At 47.5% G+C, this 23,859-nt stretch overlaps 1 protein-coding gene across 1 annotated transcript in view; it reads left to right on the top strand.

Moving 5' to 3' along the window:
* The first annotated feature begins 814 nt into the window (after positions 1–814).
* ANO4 (anoctamin 4) overlaps positions 815–23,859 on the top strand; it is a 273,834-nt gene continuing 250,789 nt past the window's right edge. The window contains exon 1 of the mRNA XM_068272805.1: positions 815–1,361. Within this exon, the coding sequence (XP_068128906.1) occupies positions 1,133–1,361 (229 nt within the window). The 5' untranslated portion in view covers positions 815–1,132. The remainder of the gene's footprint in view (positions 1,362–23,859) is intronic.

The following is a 23,859-nucleotide window of genomic DNA, read 5'->3' as shown; positions in this document are numbered from 1 at the left end:
AAAAGCTGATTCTTATGTGCATTTACTGGTGAAAGGCTACCTGTCATTATGTGCGTTTACTTCATTTTTTTTTCCATGTAACTACGTTAGCTGGTACAACTACATTACAGTTAGCCCCGCCCACATGACATCATGACCACGCCCAATTTTTCGCCGCGGCAAATTCCCCTCCCCCCGAGCCCGGCCTGCCAGCCCTCGTGCCCCCTTTGAGCCCCCCCAAAAATCTGAAGCTGGAGCCGCCACTGGCTGCACTGCACAAGTAATGGAGCCGCCTGTGCATAGCTTTTTTTCTCCTTGTGCGAGCAGCTCCATGCTACTGTGCAGTTGCAAGTCCTCTGGCGCCTGCGCAGTGAGGCTTGCTTGTTCACGGAGGGATGTGTGCCAATGAAAACTAAGAGGGTCCTGACTGGCAGTACAGGGGTCGCAGTGGATCGAAGAAACCATAAGTATGTGACTTCTTTTTTTTTATTTTTTTAAAGAGCTAATCAGAAAACTAATGCTTAATTACCTGACAGCTTGGTTAAACACTGTACATTTCTGGTTCATCACCTACTAATTCTTCTTGCTCCTGCTGAAGAGAAAGAAAATCTAGTCTCACAATTTAGGCTCATCTCTACTAAATAAAGGAATTATATGGTAGTTTTATGTTTGTCTGGAATCCAGTGAACATATGAAACTTTAAGAGCCAGTGTTTAAAAAAAAAAGAAAAGAAAGAAACACCCCAGCCCAGCCACGTGAAGTAAACACCACCCATCTCTGTACTTCCCACTCAGGACTTTGTGTACCAGCTGGAGAGGCGCAGGGCTGATATGCTGCTCTAACTATTGCTCAGCAGCATCACTGATCAGAAGCACACATGAAAGGAAGCTCGCTGGATTTTATATATGAGAGATTCTTCTAATGCCTACCTTCCGTGTGATGTGAGGCAGGATTCCAACTGTGCACATCAGCTGTGAATAAGAATTAGAAGCAGCGCACACAGAGTTTCTGGAAATGCCACACTTGAGTAGAGCAGCTCAGTGTCACAGACCAGGCTTCTCGGGACTGATGGAGCATTGGTGAAGCAGGTCTGGGGCAGAGGGGACCTCTTGCAGGAGACTTCTAGTGGGTCAGGCAGCAGCATGTGGCAGCCATGCAGTGCTCTCACAAGAGAAAGCTGACTCCTAAATGCAGCCCCTTGCATGAGTTTGCTGGAGGAGGGCTGGAGCTCAGGCACTACAAGTCTCTGGATACAAAGAATAAACTTAGTGATGCCGGGGATATCCATTCCAGCTATGGCCACCCGGAGACAGCCGTGTCCATGCCAGCCAGCCCAGCCAGGACCTGCAGCAGGGGCAGAGGCGCTTCCCTCACTGGATACGGTAAAGTCATTATCCATTACAGGAAGATCAGCTTGTATTCCATCACTCACTGGAGAGTTCTTTTTAGGCCATTTCCTGATATAGATTGTCTATTGTGCTGAGGGATGCCACTATTAATACTGAGCATTATGTTAAAGTCATCCTATAGAGATGTTATGCTTGCATCATCACTTTCCACTATGACTATACTATTTCTGCTTTTGGCATACCATGGCTTTTTAAGATGACACTTATGGATCAGGAAACATTGATCTTTAGATGTATATTGTTTTTATTGTACTGCACTTTAAAACGATTTTAAGATTTATTTTTTTGCAATGCTAGTCCATTCAAAATGAATATTTCATTTGGAAGAGAATGGGTGGTGTACATCAGTGTTTGTCAGCATTAAAATAGAATGTACCCCTTTATTAATGACAGTGTTTATCACACCAATCCTGTTGTTTTTGTATTCACATTAGTATTGTTGATTTATATTGCACAATTATATTCTGTAGCAGTGTACAATATTTTAAGACATGGGTGCACAAGACAGAGAAAGTACAAGATAAGTTTTACAATTAATACAATAAGTTTTGCAATTAATACAATATGATCTTTACAACAACAGATGCAATAAGCAGTAGGGGAGGGAGCCTTGCCATTGGGAGTTTACAATCTAATAAATAACATAATCTCAAGTACCCCTTGATGGATATATTAGTATTATTTAGTATTTATATAGCACCGACATCTTCCGCAGCGGTGTACAGAGTATATTGTCTTTTCACTTAACTGTCCTTCAGAGGAGCTCACAATCTATTTCCTGCCATAGTCATATGTCTATGTATGTATCATGTATCATAGTCTTGGGCCCATTTAGGGGGAAGCCAATTAACTTATCTGTATTTTTTTCGGATGTGGGAGGAAACAGGAGTGCCCGGAGGAAGCCCATACAGACACAGGGAGAACATACATCTATGTGCAGACAGTGCCCTGGCTGGGATTGAAATCGGGGAACCAGCGCTGCAAGGCAAGAGTTCTAACCACTGTGCAATCGTGCCTCTTGGTGGTTAGAAGATAATTGTGTATGAATGCTTTTAAGCTTTTAAATAAGTAAAATTACTTGTGTAGATTTGTTGCTATATGATTTATTATTTTTAATCTTACAATTTTCTATGGAATTTTCAGGTGCTGCTTGAGGCCAGTATGCTCTTGGGGTAATCATAGCGTGTGTTCAGAACCAGGGGCTCTACCACACAGCAGATTAGTTTACCTTTGGTGGTAACTCTTATGCCTGGATTTAACCTATTGTGAGGTTGTCTCACACATCCTGTGAATATTTCTAATTTGTCCTATAAATAGTTCAGCAGAAGGAGTGAGACTGCCTTGGTGCAGAGGCGGGACAAGGTCCTCCAGCACCCAAGGCTGAGACACTAAAGTGCGCCCCTCCATCCCTCCCACCTCAGCCGTCACACACGGATTGCTATTAGAGTAAGAGGCGCCCCTAGGCCCCCAACATCTTAATATCTAGTTATCTGGCTTGCAGTCACTGCCATGGATCCCTTTTTTTTATTTCTCTCTACTTCAAACACAACGGGAATGATAGCTGAGTGAGTTGTGCGCCCCTCCCTACACAGTGCACTGAGGCTGGAGCCTCTCTTGCCTCTGTCTCGGCCTGGCTATGCCTTGGTATAGAATTAGATTCATATCTGCCAACTATGATGGGAAACGCTGCTAAAGAATACATAAAAAGGGTAGTGTGGAAATGTACTAAAGTTATCTCAAGTTCTGGAAAGTAATTTTGTCTGTGTTTACTTGGTACAACTGAAATATACTGTAGATGGTGCATTTTGTTCCTCTCTGTGGATTTATTTGCTTTGCATTTCTTTCACATTTTCTGCCTTTCCTCTATGCACATCTTGAGCTACTCAGCTTTAATCTGCGCACAGCTTGGATGAAAAGTACTGGAAGTCCCCTACTTACAAACCAGTTCCATTTTGGGGGGTTGATTGTAAGTCGAGACAAGTCATGTGTTATACATACTAGAATGTGTGAATGAATGGTTTACTTTCTAAACACTTTGGATGTGGACATACAGTATAAACAAAGTTGTTTTGTTTTTTTTGGGGTTGTTTTCAATGTACTTTAAACAACTTCCAAAGTTTATATAGGATGAATGTGTAATAACAAAAACAGTACAGCACATTTTCCACATGAGAAAAAACTTGTGTAACTCGAGTGTTCCTAAGTAGGGGACTTAAGGTGGATGAAACTTCTTATTAACTGAAAACCGGTGGCGTAGCTAAGAAGCTATGGGCCCCTGTGCAAGGTTTACATTGCCCCCCCCCCCCCCCCAAGTGCTCTATGCATAACAATTGATACGGCACACCTGCCAAGGACAACCACAGTGTCAGAAGTGCAAGGAGGGAATGGGGAACAGTTTGTTAATAATTACTACTAATAAAAGCACCGAAAGATGTGATTATTACCAGCATAGGACCAATAGAGAGCTAATACTGTGGTTGAGGGTGGGCCCCGATGCGGTCGCTACCTCTGCACCCCCTATTGCTAAGCCTCTGTGAAAACAAAAAAATATATCATCCAATAAGAAATTATTTAAGTAGCTTACCTATCCTGGTGTTTTTAGTCTTCACTATCAGATTTAAGAGAAATATGATGTGAAAAATAATATTTCTGCTGGTTTCTAATTTTTAAGTGACATCATGTCTGCCCTTTTCTTTTTCTTTTTTCTTTGTTTTTAACTCAGCTCAGTGTAATTTACTGCTTATTTTACAGATTACTGTCTCTCCTACAGCAAACATCACCGCGATAACAGGCTTACATCACTGTGTCTACAATACTGTGTAAACTCTTCAAAGGGAATGGGAACTCAATTACCTTAGTAATTTAGTCATAGTGTCCTTATATTATCTGAAATGGGAAGTTTCTGTTATTTTCATTTTGAGATAAGCTTGTTACTGTAGTTGGAAAAAAAAATACTTCCCACAAAAAGTTACATACGTCACTAGGGGGAAGCCTGTGGATGTTACAGAGGCTTCCCAGATCCACCATGACCCCCCCTCTGATGCTGACCGGAACGCCCCTTACCTCTGCAGCTGCACTCCCTTCCGTGTAAAGTGGCCAGTCATTTTACGCCTGCACAGTAGTAAGAAGCTGCTTGTGCATGGAGAAAAAAAGCCGTGCACAAGTGGCTCAATGCTACTGCGCAGGCGCAGACTGTACTTTGCATCTGCGCAAGTGCGGTTATGATAGTACACGGAGGGGAGCGTGGCTGTGAGCAATCTTTGACTTTAATGTTTAAGATTGTTCTGATGGTCCAAGTGCAGGGGAGTGGTAGGAGGACTGGGGAGCCTCTGGATAAACCAGTGGCATCCCCCTACTGAGGTAAGTATCCATCTTTGTTTTTTTATAAAAGGTTACAGGTACCCTTTAAGTTGCATGTGCGCTCTGTCCAGTATTTGCCTGCGCTGGCACTCATTAGAGTCATTTGGAGAAGTTTTATAGCAGAGATGACATAATTATTTATGCAATATTGTATTTCCCATAAAGATCTATGCCTAGGATTGAGACAGCACCGTAACTATATTAGAGCATGCTGTTCCTTAAAGTATACTTATAAAAATGGTGACACTATCTGTATCCTGCAGAAACACTCACGCTTACCACTATATTTTTTCCCATAACTGATCTATGGCTTTTACCTGAATAGGAGCTACCATCTTGCTGGTGATTTCACTTCAGGTGGTCAGTAGGAAGCAATTCATTATACCATTCATGCAAACTTCATGTAGCCTGGTATTGGGCCAATCAGATCTACTTGCTGAATTTGATGGACCCAGTTCCAAGCTGCATACATATTGCATGAAATTTATATGTAAGCTGGAATCGTCAGCATCTCATTGTCCTCCCCTAGTCAGCTTTATGGACAGAACAGGGAAATCTTATAACATTTTCAGCATGGTGTTATACTCACCTGTCCCGGCTTCCAGCATCCGCCTCTTGGAATGGTGATTGCGGAATCCTCCCGGGAGTGCACAGACGTCTGCCTCAGCAGCATGTGCCACTCTCAAGTTTCTAGTTGCGGTGGATGGGCAGGACTACAGAACTGGTGTGAAGGCCAGGGTATTTAAACACTGGCCAATCACTGCTGAGTGCTGTTACGTCTCGAGCACCTGTGGCATATTGACAAACCGTCTGTGACTTAGTCACACCCTCCTATCAGTCTAGTCAATTCAGTCTAGTCCTGTCAGTACAGCCAGTCTTGTATGTCATGTCAGTCCCTGTCACGCCAGTCCTGTCAGCTCTTTCATCCAGTCCTGCCGTCAGTCAGTTCTGATGCCTGTCAGTCCAGTTGCCATTACCGCTAGTCCCGTCATGGGCGTCCACAGAAAAATTTCCAGGAGGGGGTAAAAAGGTAAGTGGTGCGCCGCGCCAAAGATTTTGGGGAGGAAGTGTGCCGAAAAATATAGAGGTTACGTTGTGCGGCGCGCCGAAAAATGGGTGTGGCCATGGACCAAAAATGGATGTGGCCATGGACCAGAATGTGGGTGTGGCCACGGGTGAAGACAAATTTACATGAATTTAGCAATGTGGGACATTAGATTAGGACAGTGGTGGCGACCTTTTGGAGGCCGAGTGCCCAAACTGCAACCCAAAAGTCACCTATCTATCGCAAAGTGGCAAAAGCAATTTAAACTAAATAGAAACGTTTTAACTCAGACATGAACATTATGGAAAATCCAAGTTGAAAATAAACTGTGAAGATAAACAATTTCATCCATCCTACTCCTGAAAAATGTATTCTTTTTTTAGCACCTCCCAGTTTTATTTTCGGTTTTAAAAAGCTAAAAAAGTAGGTTTAATGCTATTGTCTCAAGATGATGATTCAGCTATCAGTGTTCTCCCCAGAATGTTTTTCCAGCCGGGTGGCATGAAAAAGTAGCCGGGTGGCATGAAAAAGTAGCCGGGTGGGGCGAAATGAAAATGCAGGGAAACTCTGCTTACAGCATAGGATGAGGTGAGGAGCTGAGCCGATGACAGCCGGGTGGTCACCAAATCTAGCCGGGTGGAGCACCCGGCTAAAAGAGCCTGGGGAGAACACTGAGCTTTTCCCATAGTCTCGCAGTTAGCAATCATGTGACCCCCAACAAGACAAATTCAGCAATCATGAGGCCTCCAACAAATCATGAGGCCCCCAACAAATCATGAGGCCCCCAACAAAACAAATTCAGCAATCTTGAGGCTCCCAACAAATCATGAGGCCCCCAACAAGACAAATTCAGCAATCATGATGCCCCCAACTAGACAAATTCAGCAATCATGAGGCCCCCAACAAATCAGGAGCCCCCACCAACACAAATTCAGCAGTCATGAGGCACATAAATAGACAGCATTTCACATAAATAGGCAGAATGCCCCCTTAATATGGTAGACACCACTCACCTGGCTTCTCAATTCTCCTCTGCTGGCTGCTGTGCCTGGCAATACTGTTTTTGGCTGGATTAAGGATTATGTGTGGGCTGAAAGGCCTTGCGGTGATGCTGTGGCCGGGCTGGCTGGCAGTAGAGTTGGGCCGAACGGTTCGCCTGCGAACGGTTCCATGCGAACTTCCGTGGTTCGCGTTCGCGTCCCGCAGGCGAACCTTTGCGGAAGTTCGGTTCGCCCCATAATGTACATGGAGGGTCAACTTTGACCCTCTACATCACAGTCAGCAGGCCCAGTGTAGCCAATTAGGCTACACTAGCCCCTGGAGCCCCACCCCCCCTTATATAAGGCAGGCAGCGGCGGCCATTACGGTCACTCGTGTGCTGCCTGCGTTAGTGAGAGTAGGGCGAGCTGCTGCAGACTGTCTCTCAGGGAAAGATTAGTTAGGCTTAACTTGTTCCTGTCTGGCTGCATACCTGTTCTGTGAACCCACCACTGCATACCTGTGCTGTGAACCCACCACTGCATACCTGTGCTGTGAACCCACCACTGCATACCTGTGCTGTGAACCCACCACTGCATACCTGTGCTGTGAACCCACCACTGCATACCTGTGCTGTGAACCCACCACTGCATACCTGTTCAGTGAACCTGCCACTGCATACCTGTTCTGTTCAGTGGACCCGCCACTGTATACCTGTTCATTGAACCCACCACTGCATACCTGTGCTGTGAACCCACCACTGCATACCTGTTCTGTGAACCCACCACTGCATACCTGTTCAGTGAACCCGCCACTGCATACCTGTTCTGTTCAGTGGACCCGCCACTGTATACCTGTTCAGTGAACCCGCCACTGCATACCTGTTGTGTTCAGTGAACCTGCCACTGCATACCTGTTCTGTGAACCCGCCACTGTATACCTGTTCTGTTTAGTGAACCCGCCACTGCATACCTGTTCTGTTCAGTGGACCCGCCACTGTATACCTGTTCAGTGAACCCCCCACTGCATACCTGTTGTGTTCAGTGAACCTGCCACTGCATACCTGTTCTGTGAACCCGCCACTGTATACCTGTTCTGTTTAGTGAACCCGCCACTGTATACCTGTTCTGTTTAGTGAACCCGCCACTGCATACCTGTTCTGTTCAGTGGACCTGCCACTGTATACCTGTTCAGTGAACCCGCCACTGCATACCTGTTGTGTTCAGTGAACCTGCCACTGCATACCTGTTCTGTGAACCCGCCACTGTATACCTGTTCTGTTTAGTGAACCCGCCACTGTATACCTGTTCTGTTTAGTGAACCCGCCACTGCATACCTGTTCTGTTCAGTGGACCTGCCACTGTATACCTGTTCAGTGAACCCGCCACTGCATACCTGTTCTGTTCAGTGGACCCGCCACTGTATACCTGTTCTGTGAACCCGCCACTGTATACCTGTTCTGTTTAGTGAACCCGCCACTGTATACCTGTTCTGTTTAGTGAACCCGCCACTGTATACCTGTTCTGTTTAGTGAACCCGCCACTGCATACCTGTTCTGTTCAGTGGACCCGCCACTGTATACCTGTTCAGTGAATCCGCCACTGCATACCTGTTCTGTTCAGTGGACCCGCCACTGTATACCTGTTCTGTGAACCCGCCACTGTATACCTGTTCTGTTTAGTGAACCCGCCACTGCATACCTGTTCTGTTCAGTGGACCCGCCACTGCATACCTGTTCTGTGAACCCACCACTGCATACCTGTGCTGTGAACCCACCACTGCATACCTGTGCTGTGAACCCACCACTGCATACCTGTGCTGTGAACCCACCACTGCATACCTGTGCTGTGAACCCACCACTGCATACCTGTGCTGTGAACCCACCACTGCATACCTGTTCAGTGAACCTGCCACTGCATACCTGTTCTGTTCAGTGGACCCGCCACTGTATACCTGTTCATTGAACCCACCACTGCATACCTGTGCTGTGAACCCACCACTGCATACCTGTTCTGTGAACCCACCACTGCATACCTGTTCAGTGAACCCGCCACTGCATACCTGTTCTGCTCAGTGGACCCGCCACTGTATACCTGTTCAGTGAACCCGCCACTGCATACCTGTTGTGTTCAGTGAACCTGCCACTGCATACCTGTTCTGTGAACCCGCCACTGTATACCTGTTCTGTTTAGTGAACCCGCCACTGCATACCTGTTCTGTTCAGTGGACCCGCCACTGTATACCTGTTCAGTGAACCCGCCACTGCATACCTGTTGTGTTCAGTGAACCTGCCACTGCATACCTGTTCTGTGATCCCGCCACTGTATACCTGTTCTGTTTAGTGAACCCGCCACTGTATACCTGTTCTGTTTAGTGAACCCGCCACTGCATACCTGTTCTGTTCAGTGGACCTGCCACTGTATACCTGTTCAGTGAACCCGCCACTGCATACCTGTTGTGTGCAGTGAGGGCACCATCAGCGACTTAATTCCCTACGCTTACTTCTTGGAGCGTGCTGTGCGTAGAGTGGCGGATGAAGCTGTGAATGAGCGTGACCAGGAACCGTTACGGCAGGAACAGGCATGGGACCAATTTTCATCAGACCCAGCTGTTTCCTCAACACCTGCGGCAGTACAGAGGGGGGAGGAGGAGGAAGAAGAGAAGTCGTGTGCAGAAGACGAGTCAGACTCAGAGGATGATGAGCAAGGTGTTTCTTTGGGGGAGGAGGAGGAGGAGGGGACAGCGGCAGGAGAACAACCTCAGCAGGCATCGCAAGGGGCTTGTGCTGCTCAACCTTCCCGTGGTATTGTTCGCGGCTGGGGGGAGGAGGTTGACTTACCTGACGTCACTGAGGAAGAGCAAGAGGAGATGAAGGGTACTGGATCCGACTTTGTGCAGATGTCGTCTTTTATGCTGTCCTGCCTGTTGAGGGACCCCCGTATAAAAAACCTCAAGGGGAATGAGCTGTACTGGGTGGCCACACTACTAGACCCTCGGTACAGGCACAAAGTGGCGGACCTGTTACCAACTCACCGGAAGGTGGAAATGATGCAGCACATGCAGAACCAGCTGTCAACTATGCATTACAATGCCTTTAAGGGTGATGTGACGGCACAACGCCAGCAAGGTACCACTGCCACTAATCCTCCTCCCGTGTCCACGCAGTCAAAGACAGGACGCTCCAGCGATCTCATGGTGATGTCGGACATGCGGACGTTCTTTAGTCCAACGCCTCGCCGTAGCCCTTCCGGATCCACCCTCCACCAACGCCTGGAACGGCAGGTAGCCGACTACCTGGCCTTAAGTGTGGATGTAGACACTGCTGTGAACAGCGATGAGGAACCCTTGAACTACTGGGTGCGCAGGCTTGACCTGTGGCCAGAGCTGTCCCAATTTGCCATCCAACTTCTCTCCTGCCCTGCCGCAAGCGTCCTGTCAGAAAGGACCTTCAGCGCAGCTGGAGGCATTGTCACAGAGAAGAGAAGTCGCCTAAGTCACAAAAGTGTTAAGTACCTCACCTTTATCAAAATGAATGAGGCATGGATCCCGGAGGGCTGCTGCCCGCCCCAAGACTAAGTCAGTCCCCGCACACACAGCATCTCTGCCTGCACGCCGTGTGACTGGCTGCCTGGCCTGCCCCAAGAAGACTAAGTCGCTCCCAGTCCCTCCACACAGCATGTCTGCGTGCAGGCCGCTTGACTACCTTCTCCGCCACCACCAACAGGGTCCGGGACTCCAGGCGGATTGCTGAATTTTTTAGGCCGCTGCTAGCAGCGGCCGCTGTAATAATTTTTCTGGTGCGTGTACATGACTGCCTAATTTTTCTGGCTGCACTGCAGGCAGCTGCAACAACAAAAGAAAAGGCATGTACATGCGCCCATTCCCCTTCGTGATCATTACCTTGCCGTGGTGAAGGGGCTTGCGCATCACAATGAAGCAATGACCGGCGCCTAGATGAGTGTCTCGGGGGGCACACCCACGATAATAAGGTCGTTGCCTCATTGTGGTCAGACCAAATTTGATCAGCTGGACAGTCACTGTTCTGTCATTCAGCTACATCAGCCAGGCGACCATATGGGCTGTAAAGCCACCAAAACCTGCACTCTCGCCATGGTGCGCACCAGTCCAGCACGGCCGTCACTACACAAACAGCTGTTTGCGGTGCGTTACACGGTGAGTTTGGTGTGTCAGTGTGAAGCAGTACCTTAATTACACTACCTGATTGATGTATACACATGCAAGATGTTTTAAAGCACTTTAGGCCTGTCATTTAGCATTCAATGTGATTTCTGCCCTTAAAACGCTGCTTTGCGTCAAATCCAGATTTTTCCCGGGGACTTTTGGCATGTATCCCACTCCGCCATGCCCCCCTCCAGGTGTTAGACCCCTTGAAACATCTTTTCTATCACTTTTGTGGCCAGCATAATTATTTTTTTTTTTCAAAGTTCGCATCCCCATTGAAGTCTATTGCGGTTCGCGAACTTTAACGCGAACCGAACCTTCCGCGGAAGTTCGCGAACCAGGTTCGCGAACCTAAAATCGGAGGTTCGGCCCAACTCTAGCTGGCAGTGATGCTGTGGCTGGGTTGGCTGGCGGTAATGCTGTGACCTGGCTGACGGTGATGCTGGGCTGTGCTTGGCTAGTTGAAGTAAATGCTGGCCTGACTGGTGGTGATGCTGTGACCTTTTTGACAGTGATTCTGGGCTGGTTGGCTGGTGGTGATGCTGGGCTGACTGGCCTGAATAGTTTAGGTAGTGACAGGTGTCCCCCAGTTTAGGTAGCGCCAAGAGCCCCCCAGGCTAGGAAGTGACAGACGTCCCCCAGGTTAGGAAGTGACAGGCGTCCCCCAGGTTACGGATAGGTGTCTCCAAAAATTCATAGGGAGCCTGGACTTACCAATATATAAATTCAATTTTAATCATCAGTTACAAAAAAACACAAAAACAATTATTAAAATCAATTAAAAATCTCGCTAACGCCAGCCTAGGCATCAAGTAGGACCTAAATGGGTGCACCCCAATTACCGGTATTGTATCTTCAGGCCTCTTTAACAAGTCCCTTGTGCTAGCACAGACACCATCCAGCAGGTACTAATCTTCAATCCAACCCGTGTGCTTTTCCTTATGCACGCCTCTTCCACAAAGAAATACGCTCTCATTACTTGCACATACAATGCAAAACACTTTCAGGCCGAGCAACAACCAGTTGGCATACAAGCATATAGATATCTTCAATTGAGCCAAGAAATAACAAACAGCATAACTGGACAGCCGTCCTTAGAAGATATGCATCAGTTCCTTATTGCTCTTTTCCGCCTGGCTGCGGATTACTCACGTGCCCCATATAGACACCTCTCTTGCTTGCCGCACGCTTATTCCAGCTCATCCAAACGCTCCTCCAAACGCGGAGGATTTGTGATAGGCGTCCCCCAGGTTAGTGACAGGGACCCCCATTTAGGTAGTGAGTGACAGGGACCCCCAATGGTAGTGAGTGACAGGGACCCCCAATGGTAGTGAGTGACAGTGACCCCCATTTAGATAGTGACAGGGACCTCCAATGGTAGTGAGTGACAGGGACCCCCAATGGTAGTGAGTGACAGGGACCCCCATTTAGATAGTGACAGGGACCCCCAATGGTAGTGAGTGACAGGGACCCCCATTTAGATAGTGAGTGACAGGGACCCCCAATGGTAGTGAGTGACAGGGACCCCAAATGGTAGTGAGTGACAGTGACCCCCATTTAGATAGTGACAGGGACCCCCAATGGTAGTGAGTGACAGGGACCCCCATTTAGGTAGTGAGTGACATGGACCCCCAATGGTAGTGAGTGACAGGGACCCCTAATGGTAGTGAGTGACAGAACCCCCATTTAGATAGTGAGTGACAGGGACCCCCAATGGTAGTGAGTGACAGGGACCCCTAATGGTAGTGAGTGACAGGGACTCCCATTTAGATAGTGAGTGACAGGGACCCCCAATGGTAGTGAGTGACAGGGATCCCCATTGGTAGTGAGTGACAGGGACCCCCAATGGTAGTGAGTGACAGGGACCACCATTTAGATAGTGACAGGGGCCCCCAATGGTAGTGAGTGACAGGGACTCCCATTTAGATAGTGAGTGACAGGGACCCCCAATGGTAGTGAGTGACAGGGACCCTCAATGGTAGTGAGTGACAGGGACGCACCCGCTCTATATGCGGAAGTGATGTCACTTCCGCATATCAGTGCAATGTGCTAGGTCCTAGCGCCCGTACTATTGGTCGCCGCCTGATCAAGGTCTGACGCGCGGCTAGAGGAGGAGGGGGGCGACGACAAGAGGGGGGGGAGCAGCGGCCGGGGGGCGGAGATCAGCGGGCGGACAGCCAGGGGGAGGCAGGCGCCCGCTTTTGCCATATGTGCGGACGCCCATGAGTCCCGTCTTCAACCTGGTTGATCATTAGTTTGTGCTTCTTCCCACATCGCTGAGTTCTGCCCTCGTGTTCTTCTCATCACTGGTGGGGCAGCCCTGGGGGTCGTGACTGGTGGGCACCAGGCAGCAAAGTAGTCCGTCGCCCGCTAGGTGAGGGCCCATCATCCCTTGCAGGGTGCGCTAGTGAAGACCCATGTTCACTTAGACACCATGCCTCAGGGGTGCTCATACCAATCACTGGTGCCGAGATCAACAGGATCTTGACTCTTAAGGTGCGTACACACGCACTACCAGCGGCAACGACGGGTCCGCTGGACGGTCCCGCTGGGCGGACGTTCAGCCGGCAGTAGTGCGTGTGTATGAGCTGTCGGCGGACTGATAAGGCTGTTTCTGAACGATCCGCAGCGGAGCGTGTCAACAGAAAGATTTAAGTATCAGAGGATAGGGTTTCTAATCTTTGTTGTCCTGGTACACACATCATATTTTGATAGGCCATTTGTACCACTTCTGTGTAGGATATGAATTTACCTACACAATCTGTTCATAGTATTCAAAATCCGTTGGCTCTCATACTACATGGCATGGTAAAATTGGTCAGTCGTTGGCCAATGAAAATTGAAAGTGTGTACCAGGTTTTGGTATAAACTTGAAGCGGCCAAACAACTGATTTGTATTTCACATCAGCGCAGGAGCTGCACTGATTATATAATGGTCATGTTTGTATTTACTGTATTTTGCAGCCTTATTCGAGACCAACATACGTCCACTTGCTCTTTCACCTTTCTAAAACACCTCTAGCAATATCAAGCAGCCTAGTTGAGTGGGAGCTAAGAAGAGTCACAAAGTTCTTTGTAGGCCTGGAGCCACCCTTTTATTTTCTGCAGTTTTTTGATTGGTAGTTTTTTGATTGGTATTCAGTTGAAGTTTTACACAGAGAGGGCTGGGACCCACTAAGGTATATTTGGCATCATTTTGGTATCACTTACAGTAGCTGCCAATTCCCAAATCTCTTTTCCAATGTAACTAAATAGGGCTGAACCCACTAGTGCAGTTGCGAATGGGGTTAATCGCAATCGGAAGACATGCAGCAGTTTGCGCTCAATGTGTATAGAAGCACTGCAAAATCGATATGAAAACAATTTTGAGTGATTTGGAGGGTAGAGTATTTTAAAATTTAAATAAATTGAAATAAAGTTATTTATAATTACCAGGTGTCCTGATATCTGGCTTCTGTCCATAGCCCGCCTCCTAGCAGAAGAGATCACAGGCGCTTTTCTGATTGGTCCTAGAGAAGCACCTATGATCTCTTTCTTTAGGGGCGGGGCTAAGGACAGAAGCCAGACATTGGGACACCTGGTAAATATAATAAAGTTTATTTTAAAAAATTGCTAATTGGAAGCGATGGGTTCCAGCCCAGACTCTGCATTGCATCCAATGTGATCCATTTTTGCATTATAGACACATAACATGTATAGGGTCAAAACGGGTACAATCTAAGGGTCCCCACTCTTGTGCCTAGAAGATCCTGAACGTCAGGTGGTGCTGCATATACACAGTGTAAATGCAGGCAGAGTGCTCAGAGGATGATATTTGCAGAGACCTAAGAAATTATTTTACAGAGAAATTTACTGCCTTGTTGGCAGGCTTTCATTTAGTATCTTTGAATAAATCAGCATATATCTGGAACTTAACCAAGCTAGAAATGACTTCACTTTAAAATCTGTTGTAAAGTAGATTGAACTTCCGGAGGTTCTAACAACAATAACAACAATAACAATAATATTTATATAGCGTTTTTCTCCCTGGGGACTCAAAGCGCTGTGACCCTGCATTATGCAGTCTCAAAGGCTAGGGAAAAGAGGTGAGTTTTTAGCCTTTTTTTAAAGCTGTCCAGAGAGGGAGCCTCTCGTACTGATTGTGGAAGTGAGTTCCATAGAGTAGGGGCTGCATAGGAAAAGGCCCGAGCACCAAATGTTAAGTGTATCCTGGGAATAATCAGCTTCATCTTGTTGGCAGAGCGGAGGGTGCGTGGAGGGGCATAAAGTTCCAATAGATCCGCTATGTATTTGGGTCCCATGTGGTGTAGAGCCTTGAATGTCAGCAGGCAGATCTTAAAATTGATTCTCCATTTTACTGGCAACCAGTGAAGAGTTTGCAGTACTGGGGTGATGTGTGAGCTGCGGGGGGCATTGGCTAGGAGTCTGGCTGCAGCATTCTGTACTAGCTGTAAGGGGCGCAGAACCTTTTCTGTAGATCCGATGAACAGGGCGTTGCAGTAGTCTAGGCGGGAGGATACAAATGCATGAACCAGGGCAGGTAGGTCTTCAGCTGGGATAAGGTGTTTGATTTTCGCTATATTTCTTAGATGGAAGAAGGAAGACTTGACGACAGCTGATATCTGCTGTTTGAGTTTTAGATTTCCATCCAAGATCACCCCAAGGTTTCGCACAGAGTCTTTATACTGTACAGTATCTCTCCCAATTGCTAGTTTGAGGTGGTGAGCGTTTTGAACTTTATCCATCATGTGTGGACCACCTACCACCAACACCTCTGCTTTGTCAGAGTTCAGCCTCAGCCAGCTGGTGTTCATCCAATTTTGTAAATCCACTAGACACGCATTTATGGATGCTGATGGGTCTTGGGTGCAAGGCTTGAAGGACAGATACAGTTGTGTGTCATCTGCATAACAATGGTATCCTAGGCCATAGTTCTGGATTATTTTGCCCAGTGGGAGCATGTAGACTGCAAAGAGTAATGGTGATAATACAGAACCCTGTGGAACTCCATAGGGAAGTGGCACTGGATTAGAGTAGTGTGTGCCCAGACATACTTGCTGTGTCCTGCCAGATAGGAAGGTCTGAAACCAGCTAAGAACAGTACCCCTTTGGCCACAGTAATTCTTCAGTCGCTGGATCCTGGAGGAACGATCAGAGTTGTGCTGTGTATAGTTGGTGCAGCTCTCAATTTCTATGCAGGACGGCTAGGATATATGGAGACAAAGTGGGAGAAAGCGCACTCAGTGTGTGGATTATGAAAAGTGGCCAGCCGACCGTAGAATGATCTCACCTCAGTGTAGTGCTGGTTAGCCCATATGGGTGTCCCAGCTCGCAGGCTTTGTCCCTTTGAGCCAGGGACCAGGCTCCTGGCAACCGGGATTCCTTTGTTCCTCTCCTCTCGCAGATGTGGATAGCACCACTCGCCTTGCAGTCACCAGCGTTCTGCACAATGCAGGTGCTCAGTGGCTATGGCGGGCGCCAATTGTATGAGTATATTCCCTTTTGTAGAGGGATCGGTGTGCAAGCTGTCTTCCACCTTCCAGCACAAGCGTTACCTGCACTCTGCGGGCGCTTGTTAGCTGGTAGTGTATAATGGAGTTGGCATGGGTGAGGTGCAAGTCTGTGCAAACAACAATACCGTGTAATGTAAAGATCTGTTTATTGTAACGCGTTTCGAAAGGGATAAAGCCGCCCCTTCTTCTTCAGACAGGATTTGTCTGAAGAAGAAGGGGCGGGGGAGAAATATCTCTGTAAATGACAATTGTTTGATTTTTTTTTACACACAATTGTCTATTTACATAGATATTTCTCCCACCCAGCATGGGTATGTGTAAAAATACACCCCAAAACACATTATACTACTTTTCCTGAGTACGGCGGTACCACATGTGTGACACTTTTTTGCAGCCTAGGTGCGCTAAGGGGCCCAACGTCCTATTCACAGGTCATTTTGAGGCATTTGTTTTCTAGACTACTCCTCGCGGTTTTAGGGCCCCTAAAATGCCAGGGCAGTATAGGAACCCCACAAGTGACCCCATTTTAGAAAGAAGACACCCCAAGGTATTCCGTTAGGTGTATGGCGAGTTCATAGAAGATTTTATTTTTTGTCACAAGTTAGTGAAAAATTACACTTTGTGAAAAAAAAACAATAAAAATCAATTTCCGCGACAAAAAATAAAATCTTCTATGAACTCGTCATACACCTAACAGAATACCTTGGGGTGTCTTTTTTTCTAAAATGGGGTCACTTGTGGGGTTCCTATACCGCCCTGGCATTTTACGGGCCCAAAACCGTGAGTAGTCTGGATTCTGGAAACCAAATGTCTCAAAATGACTGTTCAGGGGTATAAGCATCTGCAAATTTTGATGACAGGTGGTCTATGAGGGGGCGAATTCTGTGGAACCGGTCATAAGCAGGGTGGCCTTTTAGATGACAGGTTGTATTGGGCTTGATCTGATGGATAGGAGTGCTAGGGGGGTGACAGGAGGTGATTGATGGGTTTTTTTAGGGGGTGGTTAGAGGGGAAAATAGATGCAATCAATGCACTGGGGAGGTGATCGGAAGGGGGTCTGAGGGGGATCTGAGGGTTTGGCCGAGTGATCAGGAGCCCACACGGGGCAAATTAGGGCCTGATCTGATGGGTAGGTGTGCTAGGGGGTGACAGGAGGTGATTGATGGGTGTCTCAAGGTGTGATTAGAGGGGGGAATAGATGCAAGCAATGCACTGGCGAGGTGATCAGGGCTGGGGTCTGAGGGCATTCTGAGGGTGTGGGCGGGTGATTGAGTGCCCTAGGGGCAGATAGGGGTCTAATCTGATAGGTAGCAGTGACAGGGGGTGATTGATGGGTAATTAGTGGGTGTTTAGGGTAGAGAACAGATGTAAACACTGCACTTGGGAGGTGATCGGACGTCGGATCTGCGGGCGATCTATTGGTGTGGGTGGGTGATCAGATTGCCCGCAAGGGGCAGGTTAGGGGCTGATTGATGGGTGGCAGTGACAGGGGGTGATTGATGGGTGGCAGTGACAGGGGGTAATTGATGGGTGATTGACAGGTGATTGACAGGTGATCAGTGGGTTATTACAGGGAAGGACAGATGTAAATAATGCCCTGGCGAATTGATAAGGGGGAGTCTGAGGGCAATCTGAGCGTGTAGGCGGGTGATTGGGTGCCCACAAGGGGCATATTAGGGTCTGATCTGATGGGTAACAGTGACAGGTGGTGATAGGGGGTGATTGATGGGTGATTGATGGGTAATTAGTGGGTGTTTAGAGGAGAGAATAGATGTAAACACTGCGCTTGGGTGGTGATCTGATGTCGGATCTGCGGGCGATCTATTGGTGTGGGTGGGTGATCAGATTGCCCGCAAGGGGCAGGTTAGGGGCTGATTGATGGGTGGCAGTGACAGGGGGTGATTGATGGATGATTGACAGGTGATTGACAGGTGATCAGGGGGGATAGATGCATACAGTACATGGGGGGGGGGGGTCTGGGGAGAATCTGAGGGGTGGGGGGGGTGATCAGGAGGGAGCAGGGGGCAGGGGGGGGGGATAAAAAAAAATAGCGTTGACAGATAGAGACAGGGAGTGATTGATGGGTGATTAGGGGGGTGATTGGGTGCAAACAGGGGTCTGAGGGGTGGGCAGGGGGGGTCTGATGGGTGCTGTGGGCGATCTGGGGCAGGGGGGGGGTGAAATCAGTGTGCTTGGTGCAGACTAGGGAGGCTGCAGCCTGCCCTGGTGGTCCCTCGGACACTGGGACCACCAGGGCAGGAGGCAGCCTGTATAATACACTTTGTAAACATTACAAAGTGTATTATACACTTTGTATGCGGCGATCGTCGGGTTAACATCCCGCCGGCGCTTCTGTATGGCCGGCGGGATGTTGCGGCGGGTGAGCGGCGCCAGGCGGAGGCGGAGGATCGCGTCACTGATGACGCGATCGCTCCGCCCATGCCCCTACAAGGACCGCCGCCATTTGTCAATACGGCGGTCCTTGCGGGGTCCACTTCCCGGCCGCCAATTGTATATACGGCGGTCGGGAAGTGGTTAAGGTCATGCCGATTCCAGTAGCAGGAAATCAATAAAGTGTCCACATTGGCCACACAGCTGAATAAACCCCAGAACAACTTCCAAGCATTTTTACACTGAGGAAGCATTTTTCCCCCACCTGGCATTGGATTGAACTGTAACAAACAGCACATTTATAAATTATTTGCTCTAAGCCACATTTGAAGCGTCTATTAACAGGCTGTTGTTCTGTAATGATGCTTCTATTTAGAAACCTGTTATTTGATCCTAGATGCATTATTAAGAGCTTAAAAAAAATAAAAGACCTGAGATAGTAATGTTACTGTAACTAGGTAAAGTCCTGTTATCTTCAGGCTACCTTCAGTCAATCCAGGAAGAAATGTTCCTTTTGTGGAGCTTTTTCCCATCCCTTTTATCTGTAGCCAGCTAATGAAGCAGGGAAACGGCTGTGTGGGCGAGGAGACGCCGGTACAGGACCTGTCAGCCCAGGGTTTGCCTCTCACTTTTAAAGTGTATTTAATGAGGCACTCAGGCAGCGCTTTGGAGGCATCAAACTGACTATTCTAGAAGACGGGGGCTCAAGGCAGGGAAGCGAGACTTTTGCCTTATGCTGGCATCTGCTTCATTTTTAAACAAGAGGACAAGCTTACTAGCAAACAGTTTGTAATGCTGTTGTTATCACAAATGCACACATCCGCCCTCATGTATGAAAGTGTTTTTCCAGACACCAAGATGTGTAGGAAGGGTCTTCATATGTCAGCAGCACTGTGTGCCTTCCCTCTGGCAGCCTAGGAATAGGAACGCTGCTTTCTAGCACACATGATCAGGCAGCAGACCATTCAGAACTGGACTGAGGGTTGCCACTTGGCTGTTATTTTACTGGCCTGGCCAAACACACCAAAATATGTAATTATAATTATTATTAGGAGCAAGAATGGTATTTTCCTCAGCTACCCAATGGTTAAAGGTAGCCACTAATGATCCAATTTCTAGTGAAAATACTTTCAAGTGATCAGATTCTGATTGGGATTGAAATCGTTCACTACACCATCAGTGAACCAATCTTTGCTTCCTATCTATCGCAACCAACAAGAAAATCCAAATTTTGGTTCAACGAAAATCCAATCGGACAACTGTTTTTATAATCGTTCGTTATCGATTGTGCCCATCAATGGAGATTATTTACAACCAATCCGAGCAAAATTTCTGATCCCTCGAAGGACTCATCGCTAGAAATTGGACCATTAGTGGCCACCTTTAGACTGGATTCACACTGTGCACATTATATAACATATGCGTTATAATTTGTCACGTAATCGAGCCTAGCTCTCAGCCCACTCTCCATTTCTGATATGAAACAATGGAGCATGGGCCCAGGGAGATTCAGAGACAATGGCCTCAATTCACTAAGCTTTATCAAACACTTTATCAAACGTTTGATAATTTACCTCATGAGTAAAATCTCCTTTTGAATTCACTAAGGTGTAATAGATTGATTGAACATTTTATCAATAAAACATTCGAATAAATCTTTAACACCTTAGTGAATTCAAAATGAGATTTTACCCATGAGGTAAATTATCAAACGTCTGATAAAGTGTTTGATAAAGCTTAGTGAATTGAGGCCAATGTGCTGGGACCAGAGAGCACACAGGTGGGCCAAAGAAAAGAAACCCATTGGTGGAACCAGAAATGCCTAACTCCTATTGGGCCCAATATTTTGCCACACCCACAACTTGTTGTGACACTTCCATGTAGCGTTTTTCTTTTATGTGGTACCCAGAGATTCAAATGATCTTCTGGGATCCTAGCTTCAGCTTACACAACTGCATTCTCTGGACATATAAACCTATATATAAAATGAGAAGTTTACTTTCTTAACTTAAATTTTATTCATTAATCAAAGATTTTTCCATCTCTAATAGAGCATTGTTTTTGTAAGAGCAGTACGTCAACAGAAAGAACAAGTTTATATACTATCTCCTGACTTCCCCAGAGAAAACGTTACACTTCTGGAAATGGCAGTCGATTAAACTTCCACTATTGATTATCTTAACTCTGTAGCTGTTTTGTTTAAGCTGATTCGATTCATTAAATGCTGGGAGAATAGGGGTCCTGAAGTGACATTGTCAATTGAACCCTTGATGAAGAAATACAATCTTGCAATCTTTCCCTGACCCTTTGTTATTTACATTGGTTACTCTAGTTAAATTCCTCCGGATCAGCAATGTCCTCCTGCGCTGTGAGGAAAAATGAATTTAGAGGGATTGCACTAAATGGCTCTAAAGCTTGGCCAATGTGGATACAGTTACAGATAAGCAAGAAATTGGATCGTTTGGGACACCTCTAAATGCCGTTTCCTCACAGAAAACACAACTGGTTAACAGAGCCTTAGCTAGTGAAGTGCTGCCATGTTCCTGTTTATTTTGTTGATTAGATTTTGCTACAGCTGGACCTCTATGCAGCTCTCGAGCTCTCTACAGCCTTTATATGGTATATAGGTTTTGAGCAGTGCAGACAGCAGCATTAATATTGCATGGTTTTAATCAAAATGGATGGAAAGCAAATAAAACCATCACTGCCGGGAGTGGCATAATTTGATATATCTCTGGAACAGGAAGGCATCACGCAGCTGAATACAACCTGTAGGAAACACACTTACCTTTATCCAATAGAGAATAAATACATTACTTTAGCAAGTTCTACTATATTCCATCATATTCCTTAAAGCGAACGTGTAAATGTCCTCCACGTAAAGCAATACTGAAGCGTAAAAAATTTGTTAGATACCTATGGAGAGGGAAGGCTACAGATCCCATAGAGCCATCCAGGTACACTCGCCATCCCCTCGTTCCACCGCCGGGTCTTAGTACAGTTCTTCGACCAGCTTGGTGGAATACCTCTTTGGCCCTGCAACTAGAGTTGGGCCGAACGGTTCGCCTGCGAACGGTTCCATGCGAACTTCAGTGGTTCGCGTTCGCGTCCCGCAGGCGAACCTTTGCGGAAGTTCGGTTCGCCCCATAATGCACATGGAGGGTCAACTTTGACCCTCTACATCACAGTCAGCAGGCCCAGTGTAGCCAATTAGGCTACACTAGCCCCTGGAGTCCCACCCCCCCTTATATAAGGCAGGTAGCGGCGGCCATTACGGTCACTCGTGTGCTGCCTGCGTTAGTGAGAGTAGGGCGAGCTGCTGCAGACTGTCTCTCAGGGAAAGATTAGTTAGGCTTAACTTGTTCCTGTCTGGCTGCATACCTGTGCTGTGAACCCACCACTGCATACCTGTGCTGTGAACCCACCACTGCATACCTGTGCTGTGAACCCACCACTGCATACCTGTGCTGTGAACCCACCACTGCATACCTGTTCAGTGAACCTGCCACTGCATACCTGTTCTGTTCAGTGGACCCGCCACTGTATACCTGTTCATTGAACCCACCACTGCATACCTGTGCTGTGAACCCACCACTGCATACCTGTTCTGTGAACCCACCACTGCATACCTGTTCAGTGAACCCGCCACTGCATACCTGTTCTGTTCAGTGGACCCGCCACTGTATACCTGTTCAGTGAACCCACCACTGCATACCTGTTCTGTTCAGTGGACCCGCCACTGTATACCTGTTCAGTGAACCCGCCACTGCATACCTGTTCTGTGAACCCGCCACTGTATACCTGTTCTGTTTAGTGAACCCGCCACTGTATACCTGTTCTGTTTAGTGAACCCGCCACTGCATACCTGTTCTGTTCAGTGGACCCGCCACTGTATACCTGTTCAGTGAACCCGCCACTGCATACCTGTTGTGTTCAGTGAACCTGCCACTGCATGCCTGTTCTGTGAACCCGCCACTGTATACCTGTTCTGTTTAGTGAACCCGCCACTGTATACCTGTTCTGTTTAGTGAACCCGCCACTGTATACCTGTTCTGTTTAGTGAACCCGCCACTGCATACCTGTTCTGTTCAGTGGACCCGCCACTGTATACCTGTTCAGTGAACCCGCCACTGCATACCTGTTGTGTTCAGTGAACCTGCCACTGCATACCTGTTCTGTGAACCCGCCACTGTATACCTGTTCTGTTTAGTGAACCCACCACTGTATACCTGTTCTGTTTAGTGAACCCGCCACTGTATACCTGTTCTGTTTAGTGAACCCGCCACTGTATACCTGTTCTGTTTAGTGAACCCGCCACTGCATACCTGTTCTGTTCAGTGGACCCGCCACTGTATACCTGTTCAGTGAACCCGCCACTGCATACCTGTTGTGTTCAGTGAACCTGCCACTGCATACCTGTTCTGTGAACCCGCCACTGTATACCTGTTCTGTTTAGTGAACCCGCCACTGTATACCTGTTCTGTTTAGTGAACCCGCCACTGCATACCTGTTCTGTTCAGTGGACCCGCCACTGTATACCTGTTCAGTGAACCCGCCACTGCATACCTGTTGTGTTCAGTGAACCTGCCACTGCATACCTGTTCTGTGAACCCGCCACTGTATACCTGTTCTGTTTAGTGAACCCACCGCATCAGTGCGCATACCTGTGCAGTTAAGTGAACCCACCTACCTACGTGAGTGCACGCAGTGTGATATACCACTCCGTGCATACCCGATATGGACAAAACAGGTAGAGGAAGAGGTAGTGCCAGAGCCAGAGGAAGGCCACCCGGCAGGTCTGCACGAGGTCGTGTAAATGTAATTTCGTGTGGACCTGGCCCACAGTACAGTGCTCGGAAGAAGGCACGTCCCATCACCTCCCAAGATTGTCAGGACGTGGTTGAGTATTTAGCGACACAGAACACCTCATCTTGCTCAGCCACCAGCGCTACTACTAGCACCACTTCCGCTGCATTTGACACTTCGCAAGAATTATTTAGTG

Source organism: Hyperolius riggenbachi, chromosome 3 (genome assembly GCF_040937935.1).
Source record: "Hyperolius riggenbachi isolate aHypRig1 chromosome 3, aHypRig1.pri, whole genome shotgun sequence".
NCBI lineage: Eukaryota > Metazoa > Chordata > Amphibia > Anura > Hyperoliidae > Hyperolius > Hyperolius riggenbachi.
Note: the sequence above shows the minus strand (reverse complement) of the source record. Positions and strands in the feature narration are given on the sequence as shown.